The 14098-nt window shown below is 44.2% G+C and overlaps 1 protein-coding gene across 3 annotated transcripts in view; it reads right to left on the bottom strand.

Annotated features, from left to right (window-relative positions):
• Positions 1-3558: 3558 nt before the first annotated feature.
• The window catches only part of LOC136586879 (solute carrier family 12 member 7-like), a 203860-nt gene continuing 193320 nt past the window's right edge, over positions 3559-14098 (bottom strand). For all 3 annotated transcript variants that reach the window (XM_066585148.1, XM_066585150.1, XM_066585149.1), the window contains 2 exons: positions 10702-10835; positions 3559-8299 (listed from right to left, as the gene is read on the bottom strand). In XM_066585148.1, coding sequence (XP_066441245.1) covers positions 8208-8299; positions 10702-10835 — 226 coding nt within the window. In that variant the 3' untranslated portion in view covers positions 3559-8207. The remainder of the gene's footprint in view (positions 8300-10701; positions 10836-14098) is intronic.

Here is a 14098-nt window from a genome sequence, read left to right on the forward strand (position 1 = left end):
TGGAGCTAGGCTTCCAGCTGGTTGACCACCCACCTTATTCACCAGATCTAGCTCCCTTCGACTACCATCTGTTTCCAAACTTGAAGAAACACCTCAAGGGTACCAAATTTCACATAATTTAAATAAGTTATCCAGTGACATATAGATGTTAATTACCCCCCTCCCCACCAAGCATTTGTCCCTATCCTATATTCCAAAGAGACAATTCGGCCCTGTGGCTTGAGAGAATATTTGTCAAGCGAGACAGCAGTTACCTTTTCAGAACCATGAGGATACTGCGGACCTGCCCCTTGATTACGTCAGAAGGTGGTTGGTTACAGCGGAAGCGTGTGATTCGTGACAAAGTGTGCGTGCCCTTCCACGGCCACCAGAATCAAGCGCTGCAGCCCTGGTGTTTGTTGCGACAGCAGGTGACAGCTATAGCTAGTGAAAGGCTCATTCTCCTGGCATCTGTGATCAAATCAGGAGTTCAAATACAGCGAGAGGCTTCAGAAGTCATGTGATATCATCTGTCACAACAAACCCTGGGACCGCAGCGGGCTGCAGGCCTGGATCCTGCTGACTGTGGAAGGGGTAAGTACACTTCACTTTATAGTTTTATTGCAGGTAGTGCTTTTGAACTGGGGTGTATGGTTACCAGACAACCTCTATAAGGATTATTTTACATTAGACTTTTTTTTTTTTAAACATTCAATTTTTATTTAAAAAGATTTTACAAAGTAATAGTAGTAGTAATGAACAAATAACATAACCTCATTGATTGGGTCATCATAGAGTCTCTTACAGAGAGGTTGAACTGTGTAACTTGAGCATAAAAAGACAAAACTGTAAACTTTTTGGATCAAGTCATCGGACATGAGAAGAGTAATTACAGCAAATAGGATTTTGGCATGTAACACACATTGCTGTGGATCCAGACTTCCCAACTCTTCATGAATGTTCCTTTATTTGATGTGCCGAGATGCATGTATTTAAACCATCTGTTGTTGTTCACAGCTTTGATTATATCTGCTTAGAAGGAATAGAATTACCATTCCAGAATGTGTGATACAAATCTGGTAGCCATCAGCACATGTTACAGAGGGGTACGCATGTTATGGGGTCGGTGATCAGAACCTAAATGTTATAGAGCCATAGCTGCATTCAGGAGTGTCTGTATACCAAGACAATGATCTATAAGCATCTGATGCGAATGTGTGATAAATTGGTGTTTTGTTGAAGTATTTATTAAATTCCTCCAATATTTCTGAAGGATGCATAATGTTGTTGTTTGGGCATTTACTAGATAAGGGATCCAAGATTTGGGTTCTTTGATTTTAATTTTATTAGCATGGAATTTCGAAGCTTTTTTACCTTGGATGTAGAGAGTCCGTTTTATAATAATCTTTATTTGTATAGCGCCAACTTATTCCGCAGCGCTTTCAGGCTGGTGGGCTGGCTTTTTTTCTTTAGCCTCTGTTCATATTGGCTGAAGTGCTTTCAAGATTTAATAGGTACTGAAAGAGGAGAAACTACAGGCTGCGCAAAAAATGGTAAGGCTTGAGCTTGCTGTGGACACGGCGGTCGTGCTGTGTGCTCCGAGTTCCTAATGATAATGTTATATATAGATCATTGGATTTAGATGTAGGAGCATCAGGTAGCAGAAAAGAGGGTTCCACCTGCAAGGTTTAGGCGGACTGTCCACGGGCGTATTTTCGATGCGTTCCCCGCAGCAATAATCCAGCCGTGGGGAATGCAGTGAACGCTTTCCATAGCTTTGCTATGGAAAGCACAGCCCCCCCCCCCCCCCCCCCCCTTGTCCATGAGCAGAGAATCATAGCGATTCTCTGCGGTATACCTATCTGTCAGATAGGCTCAGTGCGGAGAACAGCAGTCAGTTGTTTCCTGCTCCCCGATGGCAGCTCCCACCACAGGATATCGCTACGGCCGTGGACAGGCAGTGTTAGGATCTTAGAGACTTATTCATATTGAATTGTGCATATTGGTTTAGGAGAAAACATACTGTGTAACCAGGTATGGCCACTAGGTGGCAGGCAAGGTCAGTTTTTTTTTTCACTTTGTCCAGATCTTCACCACTATCACAAAGTGGAGGCTGTTGGCTAATTGTCCCTTTGTGCTAATAGTGGATTAAGGTAATTGTTGTACTTTTGCATTTGATTTTATGCATATAGATGAATTCTGTATTTATTACAGGCTTCCCTCTTTCTTTCTTTATTCCTGGCAGATGCAGTGTTTTTGACTGGTTGCTTCCCTTTCTAGGAGTTCTGTGGCTTTGGAATAGGTTGCAGTTTGAAGTGGATCTCTTTTAATTAGTAGGAAGTCTCAGTGAGGCATGAGGCTGTTTTATGGTGTCCTGAGGAGAGGGACGGGATAGGGAGGGCTGCACGGAGCTCCTATCTGCCTCATCACTGCTCTAGTGCTTGGCCCCCTACTGTGTCTCAGCACTCTCCTGCTGATTAATCGGCCCATCACCCTTCCACTGCCTCCTCGCCTTGATCCAGGGGCTGTCCAGGTATGTGACCCTGCTGCACTGGCTCTGGGTTGTTGCTTCAGTGGATGCTTGTAAAATTGAAGGACTGGCTTCTCCCCTCTGAGCAGGCCCAGGAAGCTGTGATGTAGATAAGCAGCAGAAACTCCCTCTCCATTGCCCAGCTGCTTAAGAGGGTCTCCCACAGGTAGTCCACAGAAGTGGAGGTCTGGGACAGTGGCAAATATCAGTTTTTTTGGCCTTTTTTCCTGCTATGTTAGAGGCGCTCCTTCTCTCTATGACCGCTCTCCTTGCAGGCTTATCCACTCCCCCATTCAGATGTTTTTACAGTTACGACTTAAGCCTTGTTTAGACACAACGATTATCGCTCAAAAAATCTTTTGAGTGATAATCGTTGTGTGCTTTACAGCGCAAGGTGATCGCTCAAATGTTGAGCGATCACCTTGCGCTCCGAGCGGGGGATGCAGAAGACAAAGCGGGCCACTTGTCTTCTGCATCCAGCTGTTCCCCCGCTTGGAGCGCTACTATACAGCTGAGCGCTCCGAGCAGGGTATGCAAAAGACAAGCGGCCCCGCTTGTCTTCTGCATCCAGCTGTTGCCAGATCAGAGCACCCGCCTGTTATACAGCCGAGCGCGGTATGAAGAACACAGCTAGACAGCTGTGTTCTTCATACCCCGCCTCTCTTCAGGGAGTGGGATACAGCTGAAACAATAGTATCATATATATCCCGCTGTGAATTACTGATAACTAATTGCTCATCTTTCAGCCCACTGAAAGATCAGCGATTGACTGTTTAACAAAAACTGCAAGATGTCAGTAGTGTTAGACACAACGATTATCGCTCAAAAGATGGCTTTGAGCGAAAATCATTGTGTGTAAAAGGGCCTTTAGCCTACTGTAAACCGGAAACTGTTGTTGACAGACCGCAAAGAAGTTTTCACTACTGTATGCCCATGTGTCGAGTCCTATTGACCAGGCATGACACCACTGCGTTATCATTTCCAGTGTGACAGAGCAGCTATTGCAGCACATTTACTGCATACGGATAGTAATAAAACATACAACATGGTTCATGAACATTTTCTACTTTATTCCCAGAAACAGACTGAATACGAATTAACTAAACATATTGGAACACACGAGACATGGATACAACATACAGCATAAATAAGAAAATTAGGACACTTAGTAACACAACAAAATAAAATATTTAGATTATTAGTATGAAAAATATAATTTAATACAAATTAAACATTTAGATCGCTGATAAAAGTTCTACACAAATCATTAGTTAGTCATGAAAACAATCGGCTCAACAAACCTGAGTCACCAGGCCGGCTACAGCTGTGTCCTCCCTCGGGGCTTATTCAGATCCATGTGCGTCTGTATTTGCAATGACTGTGAATGGCCATCACCCCGACCCCTGCAGGCAACAAGGGGCATACAGACACCTTATGTAGCCGAAAATGGTGCAGGAATTCTGCACCAAATTCCACATCACAACTGCGATAGAAAACAGGTCAAAACTCTGCCCCAGAGTTGCGGATTTTGATGCACTTTTTCTTGCAGATCCGCAGCAAATTTCATGCTTTCATTTGAAAAGCCGCACATATGGCACCTGGGGGTGAAACCTGCGACAGCGCCACAACAAAAACCTGGTCAAAATCTGCATATTTTCAGAGGGTTTTCAAACATGATTGTGAAGTGGAATTTGGTCCGGAATGTCCAATGTGGACATCCTGCTACACTTTCCACCATATGGGAAGATATCCTAAAGAGAATACAAAAATTGCAGCATGGCGTAGTCTGGTCCAACTTCTCAGATGACAGTCACCCACTTAAGTAAACTGGAGCCAACATCTGCGCACACTCCGTCCTTCACTCATCATTGCAAAGCAATTCTATAATTTAAAAGTTTTTTTGTGCACTTGAGATAATGTGGAAACTTTTGAGAAAAATCATATATGGACATAAATAATGAGCGCACACAGATGTCACGTGGATACGCACAATAAGATTGATTTTTTTTTTACCCCCCACGCACCAAAATTAGACATGCTTGTGTGAATAAGGCCTTAATTCGACATATGCTGAAATAAGAGGTACAAGATAAATGAAGAATCTATACGTGCCATAGCTGCCTCTGAGGGCTGCCATCTGACAGCCATCCGTCACTATAGACTCCCATGCTAAAGACCATATTGGTTTCACATTCTCACCCCATTCTGTGTATGTATCACTTTGTAAATCATGAGAAATTGCAGTGCTTTATGAAATTCAAGCCAAGGGAAGGGCGAACACATCTGTATACCGGGGTGCGCATCTCTCCAGCCTTCCATGAACAGTTCTAAGCACACTGGAGCCAGAGAAGCACATGTCTGTGCTATTAGTTTTAGACCCCAGGACCCACGATACAGCTTACAACAGTGTGGTCTGTTACATGCTGAGGGGTTTCTGGTATTTTGTATTGATGGCCTCTTAGGATAGACTATCAATATATCCAAAAAGGAAGGGGGGGGGGGGGGGGGCAGCTCTTTTCACTTGAATAAGCAGAGTTGCAGAACCCGACAAAGCCACGGCCTCCTGGACCGCACTGTGCAAGTCCTGCAGGCAAGGGGCTGCGGCGCTGGAGCCGGTCAGTTTGCTGATGTTTGGTGGTTTAGTTGGCCATTAATGTAAAATCCTATAAAACCCTTTTGAGGTAAATTAAGAAAGCAGATACAATGTAAGCCCGGTTACATCTGACTACCTTCAAGACAGAGATGCACTTAAAATGCTCCAGTGGACAACTGAAGATCTTCCTGCAAGTAACACTGGTATTAAGAGAGTAAATGTAAAACATGGACTGTCAACAGCTGGAGGTTCGAAAAGGGAATCTGTCAAATATTGTTAGTCCTATAAGCTTTAGGCCTGACTGTAGGTGACCTGCGGAGTCCGGGGATGTGTTAGACTTACCTCCCCATCATTACCCCAGTGTCAGAATTAAGTCGTACGCTAAGTAGTCTGTCCGTTCTAATTGTATAATGAAGGGACTACTTACCAGCGGTGGCTTTCAGTGCTCACATTGAGCACTTACCTCTCCAGGCTCACCTACATTCAGCTCATAAGCTTAGTGCATAGCACAAAAGTAGATAACAGAGTCTCTAAGAAAACTATTTTTAAAAATCTGTTTTCCGTGGAGGGTCAAAGTGATCTGGATTTTTGAGGCTGTGAGTTTCTACTTCAGTCTATGTGAAGGAGAGTTTTAGGATATTGAAGGCACTAAATACAAATGGTGATGAGGAGTATGGCAACCCTTCTTGGTATTTACTCCAGTCATTTAACAGTTATCCAATGGCTCCTTGATAAGGTTTTATTGTGAACAACACTGGGAAGACAAACTGTGAATGAAGGCGAACTACTGGAGCCTCTCCTGGTGCGCAGCAAAGACTGCGGCCTCATGTCCATGGGGAAAATCAGGCCCGCGCGGATTTCTGCTGTGGATGCACTAGTAATGCCTTTTCTTTCATGCAGGAGATCAATTGAGATATGAGCTCCTGCACGCATGATCCACACTAAAGTAAAGCACGTCGCTTTTTTTTCACGTGCGTGAAATCCGCAAATCACTTAAAATACCATACGCAGCTATTTAATTAACAGCGGATGGTCAATGCTTTCCTATGGGATGCGGATTTGCGTTTTTTTTCACGCGCGGATTTGCTAAATATAATTTATCAGGGAGAATCTGCAGCGGGTCCCTCCTGCCCCGCGGACATGAGGGCTGAAAATAAGAATAAATCAGAATAAACTTACCTCTCGCACGCTCCGGATACTTCCTTCGATGCGGCGTCATCTTCTCTGCGTCGCGGACGGATCTTCTTTCTTCAGCCCGGTGGATGCGCAGGATGACGTCGGTGACGTGCCCCGCGCATGCGCCGTCCCGAAGCAAAATGATCCGGCCGCGACTGAGAGAAGATGACGCGGCGGCGAAGATAAGAAACGGAGCGGGTGAGTAAAATCTGATTTTTGTCTCCCGCGGATCCGGACGGCTTCCATAGGCTTCAATAGAAGCCCGCGGGAGCCGTGCCCGCGGGAGACCCGCATGAAAATGGAGCATGGTCCAGATTTTTTCATGCTCCATTTTTTTTAAAATCACTTTTATTGACCATCCGCGGGTATTTATCTACCCGCGGGTGGTCAATGCATCCCTATGGGATGCGGATCCGCGGGCAGGAGAACAGTTAAAATCCGCTGCAGATTTTAATTCTTCTTTTGCCCGTGGACATGAGCCCTAAGAGTCCATTTAGACCTGACTATTTATCATTTGAATGAATGAATGAATGAATGATGTGAGTTCGCTCTCGTTCAGCTCCACTTCTGCCAAGCAGATACATCATTGGTTTGTTCAAATAATAACGGAATGAGTGTTATTTAAACTGAATGAGCGAATGACGATTTTTAGTCCTGCATAAAATGGACGAACGGAAAGTGAACAATTTATCGTTCATCGTTTGGTCGTTGGCTGTGTTTAGACTGAACGATTATTGTTCACTTTCACTCATTTGATGACGATCGTTCTGGTGTCCAATGCGTCTGCATTCGGTTTGTTTACTTAGAGTGCTTTCTTTTTAAATCTAAACACAAGTAACTAATTGCTACCAGATTAATCTATCCCCTAACCAAGGGCCCTGCTACATGGGTGACCGTTCGGCACTTCAGCACCCGGCCGCCGTCCCAGCAATATTCGCTCAGGTGCTTTCACACACGAAAGGGCAACACTCACTGAGTGGAGGCTGCCGGACCGATCTGCGTCCACCAGCCTCCACTCACAGTAACGAGGCCGGCGTTCAGAGACGTTTACACAGGACAATCGTTTGATCTTTATACCTGCAGAAACTGAACCGCAAACAAATTCAGCATTCAGTCACTGTTGGCGTTTACATGGACCAATCATCATTCAGACTCCTGCGATCCAGCTGAATCTGTACGATGAATGGGCCATGAAGGAGGGCCGTTACACTGAAGTACATTTTACGTACCAAAGACAAACAGCAGGTCATACACTCCATATTAATCAATATTCCTTTCCTCCCTTTGCCTCATTTTTATGTCCTCACATTGGAGCAGTGAAAACATAGCTGTATAATCTCTACATGCGGCTGATAGTTACAATAATTTTATCCCAGATTTGAATTGTATTTTCACTAAAATTGCATTTTATTACAGGTATGTGCAGTATTCTGTCCGAATAGACCTCAATCCGTGATACAAGCGGTGCAAACCTTCCTTCTGCAATCTCCATAAGACTTTGCTATAGAGGAAAACAAATATAAACATATCATATAAAATGTGACAATTTTCACAATTGTGGCAGATTACCGGATCACAGATCACCAATAGCTGAAAATAATATAAAAACTGAACATAAAACAAACATTTTTGGTTTAAAGGAAGTTTTCTCTTGGTCACCTTTACTGCATTGTTGTTGTTTTTGAAATGTTGAACCAAATGGTAGATCCGGTTAACGTAATATACTGCATGAATAGATGACTATCGTCATAACTAGACAGAGACCCTGGCACTTAGAGTTTAATGCGGTTTACTGAATGAGCATTGGTGGAGTGTTACGTCCGATCGGTGACTGGCACATCAAGTCAAGTATCCAAGAACAGTGTAGGTGACTTTATCTCGTCACTTTGTGAAACTGTTCCTTGCTTTTGTCTCTTCTCCATCAGATTATTATGAATAGATGGTAATCACTTCTCTTCCGCCGCCACGTACAAGTAGTACTCGATTTAAGCCTTCAGTTAAGACTTCTAAAAATTCCATATCTGGTTGACTGTAGTTAAAGAAATAAGTTATTTTATGAGGTGTGGATGAGAATTGAAATTTCACACATGCGCAGTGGGGGTGTGGCCCAGCGCTTGTGCAGAGAATTTGGCCCTTTTGTGGGCTAATCTGCACATGCACCGCCAGTCTTCTCACTTCCTGAAGGATGGGATTGTTTCACGGATCATGGAACAATACAGAGGCAGAGGGGCGGGCTTATGCAGAAAACTCCAAGCAGCACAGACAACCCAGCCCACCTAATGGACAGCCACCATTTGCATACGGCTCGGGGAACTTTAAGTAGCGATTTCTAAAGGTATGCTTTATGCAAGAGTCACAGCAAAACGTTTAGGAAACCGCTCTGCTGCTGTGTTCTGTAGGTTTAGATGGTTTAACATGATTAGAAGGGATGACGGATTCCCCCATATCTAGACTTCCAACTGATACAGGCATGTGAAAATACCATTAGGGCTTCAATAATCAACTAATACTAACCTGAGACACACAGGCAAGCAGCACTGACCAGAAAACTTCCCTATTACTGCAGCGGAGGTGGCAGACGTGGCTCATCTACTGACTCCTCTCTGTTGGGCCACCCTCATTAACTCATACACTGCTGCGGGGCAATAAGAGCTGACCTAGATGCGGCTCGAGAAAGAGACAGAACTAATAATGGCACCAGGCAGCTCACGGCTGCTCCATAAGTAAATCCTGATGCCTCCGAACCGGCAGGGTGGCATGAGATCAGCACGGCCTCGACGTGGGACTAAGCGCTGGACCAATGAGATGGCTCACTGGCTTAGACTCACTCAGCATGGCTTCCTCTAGGCTCTTCTCTGCACAGGGACTATCCAACAACTTGGAGCAGCAACAACAGTGGCTGAACTCTAAGTGCCCAACCCTGGAATCCTCCTCCTCATCTGCCAGTGTACTCCTTTACTTCACAAGCACACACAGTAGTAGCTGGGCAGGCTGGGCGCTGCAGTTCTTATATACAGGCAGGCCACATGTTGGCAAGTTGTCACTGACCGTGGCTGGCCCTGCGTATAATGAAGTGCAGTGGCTGACCCACAGAGCGCTCGGCCCACCACTGGTATAAGTGATCGAACAATCACTAGTTCAAGCCCCTTATAGGTGCTAAACAAAAAAAAATATATAAAAAAGTTTTTTTATTACTATAAAAGGCAAGCAGTAGGCAAAACCCCCTTTTTCCTTTTTTAACATAAAAAAATTAAACAAACTGAAGAAGTATAGTGCACAGAATGGCCTGTAGGGGGCTGAAGACAGGCATTCTGGTATTAGAGGTGAGAAAGACCGTCTGTGGGTGTTGCAGGAAGTAACATAAAAGTATCAGTTCCTGCCACACTCATGGGAAAGATCGCTGCCAGCTAGAGAGAGAGGCTGTAGCAGCAGCAGTATCAGGACTGGGAGCCTGAGGTCTGGCGTAGACCAGTCTGAGCCCATCATAAGGTCTTGCTGGGAAGGACACTCTCTAGACGTCCCAGGTGATGGAGACCCTGTGGGTTGTGAACCCCAAGTCTTGTATGTTTCACAAGGACTTGCTGTAATGTGAAATAAAGCTGGCCAATGCCAGAGTGTCAAGTGATCTCTGGAGCCTTTATGCCTGTGGTGCCATTTTCTGCTGAAAGGCAAGGATGGCAATCCTATAAGTGAGGACCCCCCCAGGTTGTCACAATACAGAACGTGGCATCGCTGTGTCCATAAGTGTCCGTTCTACTCAAGTAATGCATTGTTTATCCCGCAGGGTGAACGCTGTCTGAAAAAGAAATGCACAACACCAGAAATGTGCTTCTTTGATCACCCTGTTAGCCAGGTAAAATTTTATAAAAAGAGACCAAAATGTCACATGTACCCCAAAATGATGCTGGATCAATTTTTCACATTTTGCAACAGTATCCTTAAGAAAAAAAATCACTCCTTTATTGGAAGCACATTGTTATGACAGTCGGAATGCATCGGCCTGTTTTTCTAATCCCTGCGCACGTGGGAATTTTTAATGTGTTTTCAATAATGGAGTAATTTTTTAAAAGAATACTGGTGCTGGGTCAAATTCTCACATTTCCCATCTTTACTCCGGGCCTGGACCTGGCCGGCTACAATGTGCACCCGTGGAACACTTTGCAAGGGCATTTGGTTTTCATGTGCGAACGTCCAACGGTGAGCTCTATCGGTTTTCTTCTTCAACCCAAAATGAAAAGAAAGTATAGATTGTACCGCAAGCAAACCCAACAGAACAATAAAAAATGTATGGTGGTCAGAAAATGGTGACAGACAGTAGTAACATTTCATAAAACTGAAGCCTGCTAGGACCGGCCTATGAAGACGCTCAAAACAAGACTTAGAAGTTTATGTTTCAAACCGAAACCGCTTCCAGAAAGGATACAGTTTTCATCCCCTTGTTTATTCTTGGGCGGCCCGGGCATATTCAGTAACACCAGTTGTGCATGCTGGGATCTGTTCAGCACCACTTCATTTAGTTTCACTGCAGTGTGCATTCTTCTAACATTTGACTGATTTCTGAAAGAAAAAGAATTACAAATAGGATTTACAATACAGTTATAATACATCATTAAATCAGCTTTTATTCAGCTATTACTTGCTGCACAGCTGGAAGGGACTGGAGATGTAGCAATCCCTAGGGGGTTCTGGGCTTCACAATGGAGCACCACAACTGCTGCTCCAAACTGAGCTGAGCATGCCCAGTGGACAATTACATATTGAGTTATGATACTCTGATTAGAAAGAGGGCAAAGTCAGCTGCACAGTAAGCAGAGCTGGACAGAAGAGAAGTGTGCTAATGCAGGAAGGATGAGGAGATGGGAGAACACTAACTGGGACAGAGAGGAGCAGTCATTCCACGGGCCTGAGGGAGTGGAGTGCTGCAGCTGCAACATGTGCCATTTGGAGAGAAGAGCGGAGAGTGGCACTCTTGACTCTGGACAACACTGTTGAAGAGATCTGGTTGGTAGAAGCTGTGACCCACATGCATCAAACTGTAAGTAAAGCCGGCCCCAGCAGAAACATTAGGCGTACACACCTATAGGACCAAATAGTTAGCCAACAGGCCTGCTGCTGGGAAAGACACAAATTAGACTGCTGCCAAATTTCCGTAGCTCAAGCCCCGTTCATGGACTGAGACATTTGTTTACAATGGGGGGGGGGGGGGGGGGGGTGGAATGTCTCTTGTAAGTGTAAGAATCTTGAATTTAAAATGACACTAAAAGCATGTCACTGGCACTGATAGAACCAGAGGTACAGCTATTTGAAGTAAAACAAGCGCAGTTGTCCACAACGGTGTAATGTCCTTTATCCAGCTGGTTCTAAACTGTAGGGAGGGGAGATAAACATCCAACCACAAACCATATAAACAATTTACACAATAGAAAAATTCATAGTAACTTACAAGTTCTCCCATTCCCTGAATGCATGAAAAAAGACAACATTAATGAATTACATTGTTTTACATCCCACCCACAATAACAGGACAATTGTATAGCATAATATAGATTTGAAATGTCAACCAAAAACCAACAGAAGACGACCATATAAGTAATATCCATTACCAAGTAGTGTTACTATATGGTGCCTTAAATAATAGTTAGCACTCAACCAGAACTATGTGACCTACGGGAGAAAAGAGCAACAATGGTCAGATATAGAAAAAATTTGTACATCTTAAATGAAATTACATAAAAAAGATCAAGTGAAGATAGAATTCTATCCCCAAGATAACTATATATACAGATGTAGTGGAGTGTCATGGCTGAGATGAAAAACGCGTGGCTGTTTCCCATTCACTTCACTGGGAGTTACGGAAACAGAGTAATGAGCCTTTTACACGGGATGAGCCATTGGGCAGCTCGACCCAGTGATGCTCGGTCCTCTGCAGTTACACTGGCATCTCTCACACTGATGCTCGCATGGAGGCGGGGCGGCCGGGGAGTGTTCTTCCCCAACCCACCTCCATTCACAGTAAGCAGACAATCGTTCAGAAGTGATAGGCTGTCAAGACTCTTCAGTCCTACAGAACACCACCCATTCCTACTAATACATGCCACAGCAAAAAAAAATGACCTTGCAGCTATCTGCAGAAACTTTGAAGACCTCGGAAAGAAGGTGAAGGAACTAGGAGCACAGGTGGTCTCATCCATCCTCCCAGTGGATGGCCATGGAATAAGAAGACAGAAGAGGATTCTAGAGGTGAACAACTGGCTACGTCGATGGTGCCATCAGCAAATATTTGGGTTTCTAGACCATGGAGTGCATTACCTATATGATGGACTGCTTGCTAGAGACGGGTTGCACCTTGCAAAAACAGGTAAGCATATATTTGGTGGGCGCCTTGCTTCCCTCATTGGGAGAGCTTTAAACTATCACAATATGGGAAGGAAAGTGAAATGCAAAAATATACAGTTAATGAATTTGACAACCTCGCTATTAGAAGTGGAAAGAAAGAACAAAGACAAAAAATTCAGAAGGAAAGTAGAGGAGCAAGAGACACCGATCACAAACTAACATGTTTCTACACAAATGCCCAGAGCATGGGAAACAAACAAGGGGAACTGGAGCTTCTAACACAGGAAGAGAAATATGATGTCATAGGCATCACGGAAACTTGGTGGGATGATACACATGATTGGATACAAGGCTTGAAGAATTCAATTTATTTATAAGGAACAGACCTAATAAAAGGGGAGGAGGTGTTGTATGTTAGGAAAACATTCATCTCCACAGAGATTCAAGCTTCAGACCTGGGAGTTCTGTAGAAAATGTTTGGGTAAGAATACAAGGAGAGAACAACAGAAAGGACACCATTGTAGGCATTTACTATAGGCCGCCTGGACAAGCAGAAGATATGGAGGAACTCTTTCTACATCAGATGGCCAAGCTCTCAAAAAAGCACAACATGGTGATCATGGGAGATTTTTCCGATCCAGACATTTGTTGGGAGTCTCATTCAGGTAAAAGTAATGGATCCAACAAATTCTTATACAGAAGGGAAGGAATCGGGCTAAGCAGCAGCACATGTGAAAAAGACTTGGGTATACTAATAGATCATGGACTGCACATGAGCCAACAATGTGATGCAGCATCCAAAAAGGCAAACACAATTCTGGGATGTATTAAGAGAAGCAGAGTCTAGATAACGTGAGGTAACTATCCCACATTACTCCTCCTTAGTCAGACCTCATCTGGAATACTGTGTCTAGTTCTGTGCACCCTACTTTAATAAAGACAGACAAACTGCAGCAAGTTCAGAGAAGAGTTACCAAGATGGTGAGCGGTCTGCAAATCATGTCCTATGAGGAACGGTTAAATGATCTGCTAATGTTTAGCTTGCAGAAGAGAAGGCTTAGAGGAGACATAATAGCTGTCTACAAATATCTGAAGGGTTGTCACAGTGCAGAGGGATCAGCCCTATTCTCATCTGCACAAGGAAAGACTAGAAGCAATGGGATGAAACTGAAAGGGAGGAGCCACAAATTAGATATTAGAAAAAACTTTCTGACAGTGAGGGGGGATCAATGAGTGGAACAGGTTGCCATGGGAGGTGGGGAGTTCTCCTTCAGTGGAAGTGTTCAAACAAAGGCTGGACAAATATCTGTCTGGAATGATTTAGTGAAACCTGCACTGAGCAGGAGGTTGGACCAGATGAAACTGGAGGTCCCTTCCATCTCTACTATTCTATGACTATGTCCAGTTCTGAGCACCCCAACTAAAATTTTAAAACAAAATTGACAAACTGGAGCAAGTTCAAATGAGAGGTACCTAGATGGTGA

This window comes from Eleutherodactylus coqui, chromosome 12 (genome assembly GCF_035609145.1).
Source record: "Eleutherodactylus coqui strain aEleCoq1 chromosome 12, aEleCoq1.hap1, whole genome shotgun sequence".
Lineage (NCBI taxonomy): Eukaryota > Metazoa > Chordata > Amphibia > Anura > Eleutherodactylidae > Eleutherodactylus > Eleutherodactylus coqui.